Genomic DNA, 14,897 nt, shown 5'->3' on the forward strand with positions numbered 1-14,897 from the left:
AAAGCCTAGGCCTGAGTCCAGCCCTGCAGGGCCGCTACCCAGGCCCAGCCCCACACTCACTTATCCAAGTCAATGTCCAGGGCTCTGTAGGGATCATTAGGGTCTTTGTCATCCTCATCACTGGGCAGAGCATTCTAAGGGAAGAAAGAGATTTGGTGGTGTTCACCCAGACCATTGGACCCTGAGCTTGAGCCTATTAGGAGTCCCCTACCCCCGCCCCCCTTCTTGGAAACACATGCCCAGGTCCATAGACATGAGAGTATCTGATTGGCCCAAAAGGTTGGAATGGGCCAGTACCTCCAGGCTACCGGAAACAGAGTGGAAGTGCAGGATGGGGGAGGGAGAAAAGACCATACACACACACACACACACGTCCACTCATAGCTCAACACTCCCTGGCCTTTAGGCTTGGGCAGAGAACAGCACTGGCTTCAGTCTTCCTAGGGCACAGAGATAGTGGCAATGAGGCAGCACACGAGTGTAGCTCTCTGACCAGCTGGGTCCCATGGAGGCAGGAAGAAGCCTGTGTCAGGCTAAAAGGCTCACCTCGGGCATCTCCTCAGTGATAATGTCCACCTGCTGAGCCGGGGCAATGTCCTCGTCACTCTCTGTGTGCAGCGAGCTATGGCGTCGCGCCTTGCCCTTCTTCTCCTTCCTCTTTTTCTTCCGCTTGTCCTTCTCAAGCCGCTGCCGGTGCCGCCTCTCCTCCTCCAGCTTCACGTACTGCTCTGATGTGGGCAGCCCTGTAGGCATGAACATGGGCCTCAACCCCATCCAACTCTGGCCCCAGAGCCCTATGTGAGCAGCCCGGGGCTGAGCAGATGCACCCTGCACCCTGCCTGCACTAGAGGGTGATGGGACATGCAGGTGATGCCCCTCGAGCCACTAGACTCGGGTGGAAGCTTTCTGAATGACAGTCAGGAACTGGGCTCAGGGTCTCCTGCCACCCTTGCCATCAGAGAGCTCCCTGTCCCTATGCCACCTACAGTCCCTAAACTAGTCAGACACTTGCCTGGCACCTTCAGGGGCACTGAGAGGTCGATCTGCACTACGGGTATGTGCTCCACGCCGGGTGCATCCTGGTAACGCTGCAGAGGCAAACAGCAAAACATCACTGGGCAGGATGAACGGTGACACCCGAGGAAGGGTTCACTGCACGATGAGAGGAGTTCTAGTGACGACATGGGGAAGCAAGGGGTCCTCCTGGGAGATTGTCTACAGCATGAACAAGTATAGATTGAGACACAAAACTTCCATTAACTTTCTCCCTCTGAATCCCTTTTTTCCAAGTTAGGCAGACAACACAGGTACCCTCTCGCACCACAGGTGGGGAAGGGTCTGTGGGTCCCTTAGGAGGCCAAGCAGAGTCACCAAGCAGAGACCCAGCAAGCCCAAGAAGGGAAGCACCTGAGCCCACTACACAGAGCCACATCTCCTGTGCAGAGCCCAATGTGCCCTCCATTGGGAATCCACTGGGTGAAGGGTACCAATGAAAGCAGCCAGTGACACCCCCGGACCAATATGTAGAATGTTCTTGCCAGGCAGAACATCCCACATGCAGTCCCCACATGCTGAGAGGCGCCACCTCTGCAGCCTTTCTGCCTGTTGGTCAGAGTAGCCTGAACTTGAGCACCATGTATGGGACTGCCTGTTTCCCAGGTCCCAGGGTCTGGAAACCTCCTCAGTCCTGCCATGTCGATCTATAAAGACAGCCCATCACTGCCCTGATGGTGGCCCCTGGTCTCCCCAACAAGGGCCTCCGCAGGGCCGGTGTATGTCCCTGGAGGATGTTTCAGGCAGGCCTCACCTTTTGGGGGGATGGGGAACTTTTGATATAGAAGGGGTTGTTGGCTTGCTCCTGTTTCCGGGCTTCTCGACGCTGTGGGGATAAGATTCAAGGTCAGTGAACATGTGGAGCATAAGCCCTTGTTCCTTTCCAGCTGTGGGCCACCTCCATGCTGCAGCTCCCGGGTGGGGGCCAGGGTTCACCAGTACTTTCACTATGGGCCTTTGACTGACAGGGATATTGAGGTCAGCAGTGGGAAGTAGCAGGTGTGGGGATAGGCAGCAGGTGGCAATAACCCCAGGAGGGGGTAACTACCATCTCTAGTGCAAGGACGAGATCTCAAGTGGGGAGACCCCCTCAACTCCAGGGCACAGCCGAGATGGGAGCCAGGTCACACTGCCCAAAGGCTCAGCCTGGGAGGCCCAGGACAGTTCATAAGTAGGGGGCTGGAGGGGTTCCTGAGGTGAGGGGTAGTGTCCCTAATTTCAGAGAGGAGCCAGGTATGGTGGGGTGGGGAAACAGGGAAACACAGCATCTCTGTACTTTCTTGGGCTGTTGTTATAAAGTCCTGTACCCGGGAGGCTACGGAGCTGACAGAAGAGTGCTGAGTGCACCTCCAAGGCCTTGGGCACCAGGTCAGGCCCCCATGGGTCTCTCTAGGGTCAAAGGAAGTTTCTCCTCACTGCACCAAAACTCAACTCTGGCATCAAGGGTTGACTCAGCGCTCTGTGGAGGACAGTGGGACACAACCTAGATCCAGCAGGACCATGCACGTCTGCCACGAGCTTGGGGTTCAGAGCCTGCTCTGAGCGGGCCAACTGCCCAGAGCCATGCCACTCACCCGGGCCAGCTCCTCCTCATCAGCCTTGGGCGGCTGCTGCTTGGCATGCCGCTGTTCCTCGTCATGGAAGATAGCCTTGGGCATCTCATCCTCAGACTCACTATCTGAGAGCGGCTCATTGATCCAGGCATCCAGGTCCAGGCTGCAAGGCACAGCGAGGTCACACAGCAGCTCCAGCCTGTGCGCCTGACCCTGGAGCCTGGGCTACACCTCAGGGCCCTCCCCATATTCTGGAGCCCCCAGGTAGGCTCACACCACCCCTGAGGTTTGTGGCAAAGAGTTGCCAGCAGACCCACTTCCTGGGAATGGCACTAAGGATGGAGACAGCAGGGCCCCACAAGAACTGGTGAACTCTGGTATGGCCTACGTGATGGGGGTCCAGCCTATGGGAGCCTTGGGTACAGGAGGCCCTTTTCTCCTGCTTAGACTCAGGTCCAGGGTGCAGTGCTGCTCCCACCGCCCCTCTTGGGGCCACAAACCCTGCCCCCAACTCCATTTCCTCTTATTAGCCACATGGCTCACCCTTCCGGGACCGGAACCTTCTTCTGGGCCTTGGGAGCCACTGGGTTCAGCTCCCCGGCAAAGAGGGCGCTCACTTCTTCTGCCACTGGCACATCCTTGGCCTGAAGCTTCTGGATGTGCTTGACCAGCTGCAAGATGCAGGATGCCTGTGGGGGGCCATGGAGGAGCTATGGGTGAGTCAAGGAGCACAGGGCTCTGAAAGCTACCTGACAGTCACAGGCATCACTCAGACCATGCAGGAACCCAGCCCGCGGAGGGACACGCAGCTGCTTTGTCTGGAGCCCTGCCGAGGACACCTGTAAGGCTCCACAAGAAGTCTGGCTGTGGAGCAAGCAGTCCTGGCTCCCCCTCCTTCAGCAGAGGTAAGTGTGGAACAAAACCAGGCCCACAAGCAAGATGTGTAGAAGGGGCCATGCCCAGACAGCCAGCAGCACTGTGGAGCTCTAACTTAGGGTTCAAGAATACAACCCACTGACCCTGAGTCTGCCGACCACACACCCTTAAATCAGATCCTATTTGTCCACACATTCCCCATAACTCTCGATGGGCTCCACCTGTGCCCCCTCAGAGGTGCTGCCTACTAGCACGTACCCGTTCTTGGACCTCCAGGTCTGCACTCTGCACAAACTGGGGCAGCCGCTCCACCATGAGCTGTGTGAGCTCCTGGGCTGCCTCGGCATCTGAGTCCCGCTCCTTCTGCTGCAGGATGGACGCGTACAGCTTCACCACATTCTGCACATACACGGCCTGGATGTGGCCTGGCAAAGTGGTGACCTTGGGCTGCAGCATGGCCTCCAGGGTCTGGTGGGGCTCCTGCAGGTGCCTGGTGGCAGGGAGAGGGTGAGCAGAGAAGGGGGGTCATGCGCTCTGCTAAAGGAGGGGCTACTCCCCACCCCACCCAGCATCAGGGGTTGAGGGAGGGGATTTAAGGGAAGAAACCATGGCAACAATGTGACAATCACCGAGTAGCTAAAAAAGAAAAGAGTTAAGAGAAAAAAGCAAAGGACACCATGCACCAGCAAGAATGTGGTGATGGACAACCTGAAATGGACAAGAAAACCTGAGAAAAAACCCCCATGCACGTGAGGATGGTCACAAAGCTTACAGAGACTTTTCCCTAAAGAGAAAGCAGCAGAGATGCTGCCAGTGCAGAGGTGGAGCGCTCTGTGATGGGGAAACCAGGTTTGCAGACTAGGCTTTGGTGTGGCAGATGCCAGGGAGAGGACGGGTCTGCCAAACACGTTCCCTCATCTTTTCTTCTCGTGAGCACAGGCCCCAGGAGCCCCTTGGAGCCCACTCACTCTGAGAACTCCCCACAGATCCAGGCAGCGGCGTAGAGCACCTCACAGATCCCATTGCGCTGGGTGCTACTGGCCACCAGGTGAGTGCTGTCGAGCAGCACAGACATCTGTGACACGGCGAACTTTCGGATGGCCTTCACTCGAATGGCCACATCTAGCATCTGTGCAGCAATGAGGTGGCCATGGCGGGTGCCTTCCAGCCGGGTCAGCTCCACCAGGATGCTGATGTACCTGCAGGAGGGAGCCACTGAGACACGGCCACCAGGAGGCTGGTCCCTGTGTCCCCTGGCCTACGGACGCATGGGGACGCACCATTCAAAGTTCGTGATGTGCTGGTAGTTGGACTGGCTACAGATGTCAATGATCTTTGTAAGCAGCTCGTCCCGGTAGGTTGTGCCCTCCGCCTTGTCCACGTGGGTCATCAGCTTCTTGACAATCTCCATCAGGTTCTTCTTAGACACCTGTGAGGGGGCCTTGTGAGAGAGGGGTTGGGCAAGGGAACACGGAGAGTGACAAAACCAACCCCAGAGGGGCACACACCATTCCATACAGGAGGTCGAGGGCCCGCAGCCGGATGGACTCGTCCTTGTCATCCAGACACTGCAGAACGAGGTCTTTGTGGGCCTGCACAGACTTGGGGTGCGTTCTCAGGATCTTGGACATGGCCAACAGCCCCAGGTACTTCACTGAGGAGACAGTGAGACGCGGTTAAATCCGAACACACTGCCAAAGGCTTCAGGGCTGACACAGAGAGGGGCCAAGTCTGCAGGTGGCCTGCCACCTGGCCCTGACCCCCTGGATACCCTGAGAAAGTGTTTCACTGCTGGCCCCCTTTCACTGCACCCTCCAGAACCCCCTTCAGGCCATGTCCAGCCTGAAGACTGTTCTGTAAATGAAGTTGAACTGGCACAAGGCCACTCCTGTTACTTAAATGTTGACTAAAGTCGGCTTTCAAGCTACAAGAGCAGAGACTATGTGACTGCAAAGCTGAAGACTTATTGGCTGTCCTGCTCTAAACAAACAGATCTGAACTCAAAAAGAGTAGTCAACACGCCGGGGCCTTAGAAGCCCTGGCCACCGCAGTCAGGCACTACACGGTGTCACTGGCTGGGATCTCTCAACAGAACACATTTACAACAGAAGAGTGCGCACAAGACCAGCAGGGTTGCTACATTTACAACAGAAGAGTGTGCACAAGACCAGCAGGGTTGCTCCATGTCTGTCAGGAGAGACATCAAGGAGCTACGAGCTGCCATATCTAATTAACGACAAAAAAGTCTCATGCACCCCAGCAGGAAATGTGCACAGCTCTACAAAGGGGAACGACTTACAGTTTTGGTCGGAGTCTTCTATTAATATCCTTAACTTCTGAACACAGAGCTGCAAACGGGGAGATGACACTGGTTACATCTCTTGAAGCAATGATGAATGCAGTGAACTCCAGCCTGCCCCACACCCCTATGAACCCGGGGGCCTCTGCACATCATGGCCTCCATACTACAGAGCACCCTTAAGCTCAGGAGGGCTGTTTGTAAGCACCACTGAGGACAGAGAGACAGTAGATACCCCATGTAGATGCATCTTACAGATGGGCAGTGAGAGCACCCACAGAAACATGCATGGACACCCTGGAACTTTCCACAGTGCTCACATGTGTGAGGACACAAGACAGCAGAGCAATGCTTTCTGGGGCAAGGATGAGATCCGGGGACTTACTTACATGTTACTTATGTAATAAAAATAAACTTGAACCCCAAAACAATGGAGTGACCATCGCAATGGTCCCCAGGCCACTCAAGGAGCCCATGGGACTCTGTGCTCCAGGGCGAACACAGCATTTACAGGGGTCACAAAGAGGATAGAGATTCAGGACGGGGGAGACCTGAGAACAGAGGACAAGACATAGGCACAGGTTCGGGTGTCTGTAAGGAGAGCCAGGAGCTGCTAAAGAACTCAGAGCTGTACCAGGGCAGTTGAGCAGGTATGGCCACTGGCTTGCTCCCTCCTAGGCATAGTCCAGGGTGCAGGGCACCAGGCATGAATGATGGGGACATACGAGGGTGGACCAGCATCTGTCAGATCATAGGAGCAAGAGGCTTCCAGGGCAGGGACACTGAAGGGAGAAGAGGCCCAGACGATGGCAGAGCCTCAGGACCCTGAGGCATGTGTCTGGCCCGGGACATACCTGGATGCTGGCACTGTGATTAGGCATGCCGGAGGACAGGGAGATGAGAACTGAAACAGACAACCTTCAGTTAAGAGCCTGGCAGGCTGACGTCCACTCAACATGTCCAGTGTGCGTTTGAGGGGAGGGATCCAAACACACAGTGGTCATACTGAGTGGGAAATACCATCACATTGGGAACTGCCTGGCCCAGCTGATGTTTGTACAGGAAAGGATTAACACAGCAGCCTGACCACTCTCCCTGGGAAGGCAGGCTTGCAAGGCTGGTCCTCAGAAACAGAGTCCAGGAACTGAACTGATGGTGGGGTGGGGGGTGGGGGGTGGGGGGGAGCACTCCCTGTCCCTAAACTTCACAAACCCATGGTTTATGTGGAGCACCTGCACTTATCCTGGAGTCTGGGCCTTGCACATTCTGGGCAGAGGCGCTTGTGTGACTAGCCTCAGTGAGAACCCTGGGTGCTGGGACTCTGTGGTCAAGAGAAAATCAAAGCCCTAAGAGTACAGGCATCTCTGTCCAGGGTAGTTCCATAGAGCTCAGGCCACACAGTCATGCCTGGTGCTCAGCACAATCACATGAGACCCTTGGCCTCTGCAATGTGCCAGCCCCTGGACAACCTGACCAAGGCCACTGCCCTCCCAGTAACCCCAATTGCTCCACCTATCTCCAGGGCCATCTCTGATCCTTCCATGCTCCAGTCCGCCCCATCGACTTCCCCAATGCAGGAGACTACTCTCTGGGATCTGTGGTCACCATCTCCAGGCACCAGCCTGACCTACATGCCACCCCTTTCTCTCCAGAACTGTCATCAACCCTTAGGGATACTCATGGCTCAGGCCACACAGCTACAGGCACGGAGCACAGACCCTGGGCCAGCTTCCTGTGAATCATTGAATTGAAGGTTGCCCCTGGGTCCAGGATGAAAGACCACGAGACTGCTTCTCAACAGCTTTGGGCAGGGACGGGCAGAGACAGGCAGGCAGTGCAAAGCTGAGTCCCCCGAGCCTCCAGCTCTCACTGCCCATCTGTAAGATGCCCAGCTACAGCGACACACGGTTCAGACATCGAACCAGGAGATAGCCAGCCGGCCCGGGAGTAACAACTTGAGTTCCAACAGATACACGGGGGAGAGAGACTGTAAGTTCTCAATGGTGTGACACCCACTAGCAGCGTTCTGTGTGGCCCTGGGCCAAGTCCTGAACCTGACAAATGGCTTCTCAGAAGACCTTCTGAGGAGCAGCCATGATTGCATTGCACAAAGTCTGTGTTGTGGATTCCTACACCTAAGTGCCTACAGAGTGTGACTGTAATGGATGGGACAAAAATAGCAGGATTGGACACTGAAGCCGGTGAGGGCAGTGGACTCTGGCTGTGACACTTCCCGTGGGGCTGGGAATGGTTCAGAGATGGAGTAAACATATAGCACTGAGAGCAGGTGGGAATCGGGTGGAGAAGGTTGGGAATCTGCAACTCCAGGTGACCTTGTATACACTGGCAGGGGCTGGGGACGGCCATCGGGGACCAGCCCATCCCAGGCCCCATCACCAGGATGGGCACTCTCTTATCCCCACGTGAGACCCCATGAGGTGGTAGTGGGGTAGGGCCTCTCACTATGGACAGCCATCTGTTTCAGAACCAGGTAACTGTGGTTCTTACCTGCGATGACGGTGTTCACACATTCGTAGAGAAGGGACATGGCGGATGTGCTGGAGAAGGAACAAAGAGGCGTGAGAACAGTGATGAGCTATTCTGTGAGACACAAGAGGACCCCAGTGCACTGCGTCTGAAAAAATACGGTCATGTCAGCAATGGGTCCATGACAACTCAAGTCGGAAAGTCACATCGGATATGGCTCCGGCCTTTGGCCCAATCCCCCCCTTTCCCTGCTCCAAGGTGGGCTAGGGTGGCAGTTCTGGCTCTTGTCCAGGCTCCTGGCATCTGGTATCTCTGCCTGGTCTGTGAAGCCCAGAGGCTGCTCTCTCATCTCAGTCATCAGATGCTCTGAAGGACAAGAGCATCTCATCCCACAGACAACCTGCAGCACTCCCTCCACAGGAGCCTATTCCCTTAACCTTCCACCTGTGCAACATCCATGAGGGAAAGTCAAATTCCCCACTTGCTCTGGCAGCACAAAGACAATTCTACCAGTCAGAACACCACTGCCTGGTTCTACTCTGATGGAGGAGCCTGAGGGGCAGTCAGACATGGCCCCACACAGACAGGCAGATCATAGAAGCCCTAACATCCCCCAGGGCACCTAGAGAAATGTGAGCATAGCCCAGACCTACAACTAAGGTGGGGACCAAGTGCATCTACTCAGCTGATATTCTCACAAGTGATGCTCTCCAGCCTAATCACCCAAACCCCAGAGTATGGAGGCCACATGTTCCAGGAGCAGGGACACTCAGAGCCAGTCCACATCCCCAGGCACACGACTGATGGCTCCTTTCGCAATAATCTCTGAAAACCACAGCTATGAGGTAAACTCCATGATTGGTTATTTATATAAAACTCCCAAAGCCCCAAGCCCAGACACCCGTTGTACCTAATTATCTTGGAACATCTGATTGGTTTATGTACCAGTAGCCTGAAGCCCAGAGGATGTCTTGAGGCCTGGACCTCATGGGGAGGAGCATGTGGCTCTGATGAACGTGGGGAAAAGGCATCCAGCCTCGGTAGAGGGAGCCACAAGCTATGGATTGCTGATAGCCCAAACAGGGTTCTCAGGGCCAATCAGAAACAGAATCTGACAATGTCCTACACTAGAGATTGGGAGTCGATGCAGATCTACCTAATACACGGACACAAACCCAAACAGGCAGCCAACTGGGGAGACAAAAAACAACCCCAAACAAAGAGCATGGGGACCCTGACTACCACCGACTGGATCCCTGTAAGATCAGAGGGCTTCTCATCAATACGGGGGTGGGGGAGGAGGTAGGGATCTTCAGCAGGCTGACCATTCAGTGTGTAGAGACCCTGCTTATGCCTGGCATTGAGCCCATGCATCACCTGTGGGCACAGCTCAAACCCAAACCCCTTGGAGCCCTCACCACTATCACTTCCCAGAGAAAGTGACCTCATGGCTCTAGTTCCTCCCGCTGCCCACATCTGCCTCACTGGGGGACCCTGGCAGCAGATCTACTGAGCCACGTGCCATTTGGCCCCCACGATTCAACTGCAGGCATCTTAAGTGGCATGGCAGCTCTTAGAGCACAATCTAACAACAAACGAACTAATAACAACATGATCATTTAAGGCCTTCGCCATGATTGCCAAAGTCCACTATGACCAAGAGGCTGAGTGAGTACCTTTCTTCATTTTCCTTTGTCTGTGCTGTTTTAAAAACGGAATGAGGGAAAGCCAGCCCAGCCTGGACCCAGGAGGGCCAGCAGGTAACGAGTTTTTCGTCTGCAGCGAAGTCATAATGTGTGTGTTTGCTTTTCCATCCCAGACTTTCCTTGGGTTCACCCCTCCCACATGCCGACAGCCTCCCAGGGAGCACAGGCTTGCCCACAGCAGGTGGGCCAAAGACAGGTAGGTGTGTGTGTGTGTGTGTGTGTGTGTGTGTGTGTGTGTGTGTTACCGGGGACAGGCCCCCGGGCTCACCTGTGGATCAGGTTGGTGAGAGGCTCGATCAGCTTCTTGCCCAACCTCGGCTCCAAGGGGGTCAGAGCACCAAACTAGGGGATGAGAGGTCCAGGTCACAGGCAGCAAGAGCAGGATAGGCACATTAAGGACTCCACATGACCATGCTGACCAACTCCAACCTGCCCCCCATCCCAGCACTGAGAGCTCCCAGGACACCCTCATGGCCTTTCCACACATGAGAAGAAGGAAAGTTGGGGATACTTACAAGTTTGATGATTTTAATGAGGACCCAATTGTTTGTCGAGGAGGTCATCAGCTTGAAGAATAGCGGGGCCAGGGAAAGGTAGTTTTTGGGGTTGCGTCTGGCCAACTCACAGATGACATTGACTGCCGCCGACTGGACCCCTGTGAGATCAGAGGGGTTGAGCATATGTGAGGAGCAGATGGCCCCTTCCCAAGATCCAGCTCCCCCTCCCAACGTGTGGGAATGTAACGAAGGCCATCTGTACTGGCCAGCCCTGCAATCGGGAAGGGCCAAAAAGAAACTGCTCTCAAATGTGACCCGGGTTGTAAATAGCTGACGTTTTTATCTCACACAGCTTGTGCATAAGCATGTCTACCCCGCATGTCCTGTTTGCTTTGTTTCCTGTACTCTATACAACCCTGTGCTGCAAAAGCTTGTGTTGTGGAGACTTCACCAGCTGGCTACCCCTGGTGCATACACAAGTTCTAATAAACTCCTGTCTTTCTCAGTCAGTCCTCCAGGTTATTTCTTCAGAACCAGAAAACAATACGTTGAGGCCTTCTTGGACCTTGGCACTTTACATAACAGAGGTCCTCATCACTAAGGGATGGGGTCCTAGGCAGGCTGGCCATTCTGTGTGCAGGGTTCCCACTTAAGCCTGGCACTGCAGCCATCACCTGTGGGCAATGCTCAAAACCCCAACCTCCTGGGGCTCTGACCACCATTGCTCCCCAGAGCAGAGGACCCAAGGCTGTGAGGTGGGTCCCTGTAGGATCAAAGTAACCCCCAGAACAAGATGCACACCACACGAAGTGACTGTATTCCCCTCCACCTGACGGCAACCACTCTCGCCCCTAGCCCACCACGTCTGCTGCCTTGGCTGCTACTTCTCCAGCCAGATGTTTCTGCATCTATTAATTCTCTGTGATGCACAGCAGATTCCCCGAGACGCATCGGAACCCACATGGATTTAGAGAAGCTAGTTTGAACCTGCTCAGCTCAGACACGGAAGAAACGAGAAAGAAATGGGAGGAATGAGGGCTGGAATAGCCCCCTGCTGTAGGATGGGAGTCGAGGTATTGTAATAAACGCATGACTATTAATATGCAGACAGACAGACAGGCCCCTGCCCAGGGTGTTGGTGTCTGTGAGTGTCTAGGGCAGTGATGGCGAACCTTTTGAGCTCGGCGTGTCAGCATTTTGAAAAACCCTAACTTAACTCTGGTGCAGTGTCACCTATAGAAATTTTTTGATATTTGCAACCATAGTAAAACAAAGATTTATATTTTTGATATTTATTTTATATATTTAAATGCCATTTAACAAAGAAAAATCAACCAAAAAAATGAGTTCGCATGTCACCTCTGACACGTGTGTCATAGGTTCGCCATCACTGTTGTAGATACTAGAAAAATGCCACAACCCAGTACAATCCTCATCTTATCTCAAATCAACAAACCAGGGTCAGGGTCCTCCAGCTTCTCTTTCAAGCGGGGGAAGGCAGGGCGTAGAGACTCAGGGTACTTCAGGAACACCTTGTACATGATCAGCACAGCCTTCTTCCGGATGTACGGCTTGGTGTGTGACATCTGTGGGAGCAGAGGGCCATCAGGCTTCTCTCGGCACTACATCCTGTGCACCTGCCCTGTATACCTGCACTGCTCACCTGCCACACCTCCTACCCATGACTTACCTCCCCACACCTGCCCTGCTCACCTAGTGTGCACACCTTTGTGCTCACCTCCCATACCTCCTACTCATGCTCACCTTCCCACACCTGCATGTTCACCTCTTACACTGCCCTGCTCACGTCCTATGCCTGCCCGTACCTCACCTCCATTTCCCAAAGGAAAACCCTCTCTCTAGCTTCCAACCTTCAAGCCCAGGTATCGCACAATAGTGTGCTGAGTGGGACGAAAACCTGTCTCCCTGTGTCCATGACCCTAGGCTTGCCCTCCAGAGGCCGAGACCCTCCTCCATGGACTCGGTGGGGAGATGGGGGCAGAGAAGGTGAAAAGAAGTTCACACTGGAAAGAGAGCCTGCCCATCAATGTTGGCCTCAGGTTATCCAGGCTGCCAAGACCTATCCCTAGACCAGGATGCTGAGGGACGTTCCAGATTCCCTTCAGCTGGGCCTCAGTCTGCTCTGTGCCCCCACATTCCACAGCCCTGGAGCTCTGTCCTCCTGGGACTGTGTTGCAGCCATGAAGGCCTCTTGGCCCCAGGTGGGCACACTCGTCACCTGTCAAGGCCCCTGGGAGCCCCCCCTAAGAAAGCTGTCCCAGACCCCCATGACCTGGCACCAACGTGCACCATAAGCAACTCACTAACACCCCTCTGTGGGATCATACTGCTGTCACCTAGTCTGAGTCAGCACACTTTCCAAAAGCACCAAACAGTCAATATTTTTGGCTTGGTGGGCCATAAGGTCTCTGTCCAACTACTTAGTTCTGCCTTTGAGCTCTGAACGCACTAGAGATACCGAGTAAATGAATGGCAGGGCCATGTACAGGTACAAGGATTTACAACAGATGGCTGTGGTGTGCTGGCCCCTGATCTAGACGCTGACTGCACTGACAGTCCTTGAGGTCATGAGCTGAGACGTGCCCACCAGCAAGCACAGCAAACAGGCTGACTGTGTAAGGCCAGAATTACCCTCCATGTGGCATTAGCATGATCAAAAGAAGTGCGCACACGCACACATACACACAGTTGGAGACCTAGTGCACAGTTAGTGCCTCTGAGGGCCATGATTTCTAGGAGGCCATCCATATTTAGAATGAACTTCCAGACACCCCAAAGATCAGAACTGGTTGGGGTTATGCCTTTCAGATCAAATAAACCGTGAGAAGTCAAACTGTAAACAGACAGAAACAAATGGCACTAGGGGTGGAGAAGGAAGAAGATAACCCTGACCTCACTGCTTGTTGAGACAACCGATACCATCACCTATACCTCAATAAGAGAGTAACTGTCAGTTCACAACCCGATCTCGAGGGAGAACACCCTCAGCTAGACCTCACCTGCCAGCGACACACACCCCTTCCCCAAGCAGAACTATTTCAAAGGAGGTGAAGTAAGAACTTGAGAATGATAGTGGCCACCAGATGACGGTGACGAAGACAGTGACTCAGTTTCCCCCTCTTATCCCAGGGATCCAGACCTATTTCCACATGCCTGAGTGTTCTTAGTGTGATGATTCAGCCTCGATTTTCCAGGCATCCATGCGTTTCAAATTGCACACTCACAAACTCACCAGTGTCATGATGTCGTTGGCCAAGTCTCTGGCAAGATCTGGGGTAACAAAACAGGACAGTCCAGTCAGTGCAACCCCAGTGTCGTATTGGCTGGGGCTGCTCAGGTCCTGGAAAAAAAGGAAGAAGGGTTAGGGGCAGGCGCCAATCGTGCATCACCCAGGACCCCCTGTCCCCCGCCATCCCAAGGAGTAACACAGAGCAGCCAGTTCCTCACGGTCATTGAGAGAAGACCTGGGATAGGTATAAGAGGAGGGTTGCACCTCACTCCTAGCACAGCCCCATGTCCCAGGGATGTGACTAGGGCTGAGCTCCCTGCCTGTGAACCCAGGGCAGACGAGATGGTGTGGCCAGCCAGTCCCACCCACCCACTGGGAGCCCCTCTACCTCCATTGGGGTGTCTCCCCTTCAATAGCCAGGGACCATTCCTCTGGGTCCCTCCCCAAAGGGGCCTCATCCTCGAGGTGAACAGGAAAACCAGCCACAAGGAAGAGCACATGCCTAACCCCACGCCCCACAATGTCACTCACCTGCTGCCCTCAATCTCTAGTTCTAAGACCAACCGTAGAAGTGCCTCATGTCAACATTAGGAAAGTATTCTTTTTATATCACAAACTTGTTTTTGTGGAGACATTTTCTAAGGAACCTCTCAAAACAGTTTATACGTGCATATGTGGTAAAAAACAATACTGATGCATTTTAAGAGTTGAGCTTCTAGACTATGCTAATAATATAAAAATTACTGGCTTTTAAAATCCACTCCAGCCAAGGCTGACGAGATAAAAACACATAAGAACTCACTGTACAGAACTCGGTCCCTGGCTGGCGGACTTTCCATCTCAGAGTGATTCACAAAGGGCCAAGCAGAGGGTGGACACTATGGGGAAATGCCACAGGGCTTCTCAAAAATGGAGGATTGTGAAGAGGACACTGGTGGGCAAGTCTGTCTCAGGTTCATGTAAAACGGCATGCACAGGGACTGCCAACATTGGGGATATGAATGGAGAGGAATGGCAGTGGCAGACAGGGCTGTGGCTGCTTAAAGAGAGGACCCTGTGAGTGAGGCTGAGATGACAACAGGCAGAGGGGGCAGTGGTGGTGGTGAAAGTCACCAGCCCAGATGTTACTATGTCATCTGCTTTATTATGAGGACATTCTCAGGCTTGGGCCATCTC

At 54.0% G+C, this 14,897-nt stretch overlaps 1 protein-coding gene across 6 annotated transcripts in view; it reads right to left on the reverse strand.

Moving 5' to 3' along the window:
- AP3D1 (adaptor related protein complex 3 subunit delta 1) overlaps positions 1-14,897 on the reverse strand; it is a 45,048-nt gene that overhangs the window by 13,604 nt on the left and 16,547 nt on the right. For 5 of the 6 annotated variants that reach the window (XM_036312166.1, XM_036312169.1, XM_036312168.1 and 2 more), the window contains 17 exons: positions 13,725-13,832; positions 11,928-12,057; positions 10,490-10,629; positions 10,243-10,316; positions 8,290-8,339; positions 6,636-6,685; positions 5,782-5,830; positions 4,991-5,136; positions 4,763-4,911; positions 4,451-4,681; positions 3,741-3,972; positions 3,150-3,295; positions 2,628-2,769; positions 1,808-1,879; positions 1,013-1,088; positions 547-743; positions 61-134 (listed from right to left, as the gene is read on the reverse strand). In XM_036312166.1, coding sequence (XP_036168059.1) covers positions 61-134; positions 547-743; positions 1,013-1,088; positions 1,808-1,879; positions 2,628-2,769; positions 3,150-3,295; positions 3,741-3,972; positions 4,451-4,681; positions 4,763-4,911; positions 4,991-5,136; positions 5,782-5,830; positions 6,636-6,685; positions 8,290-8,339; positions 10,243-10,316; positions 10,490-10,629; positions 11,928-12,057; positions 13,725-13,832 — 2,066 coding nt within the window. The remainder of the gene's footprint in view (positions 1-60; positions 135-546; positions 744-1,012; positions 1,089-1,807; positions 1,880-2,627; positions 2,770-3,149; positions 3,296-3,740; positions 3,973-4,450; positions 4,682-4,762; positions 4,912-4,990; positions 5,137-5,781; positions 5,831-6,635; positions 6,686-8,289; positions 8,340-10,242; positions 10,317-10,489; positions 10,630-11,927; positions 12,058-13,724; positions 13,833-14,897) is intronic. The other variant, XM_036312172.1, reaches the window with a different exon arrangement.

Source organism: Myotis myotis, unplaced genomic scaffold, assembly GCF_014108235.1.
Source record: "Myotis myotis isolate mMyoMyo1 unplaced genomic scaffold, mMyoMyo1.p scaffold_m19_p_6, whole genome shotgun sequence".
NCBI lineage: Eukaryota > Metazoa > Chordata > Mammalia > Chiroptera > Vespertilionidae > Myotis > Myotis myotis.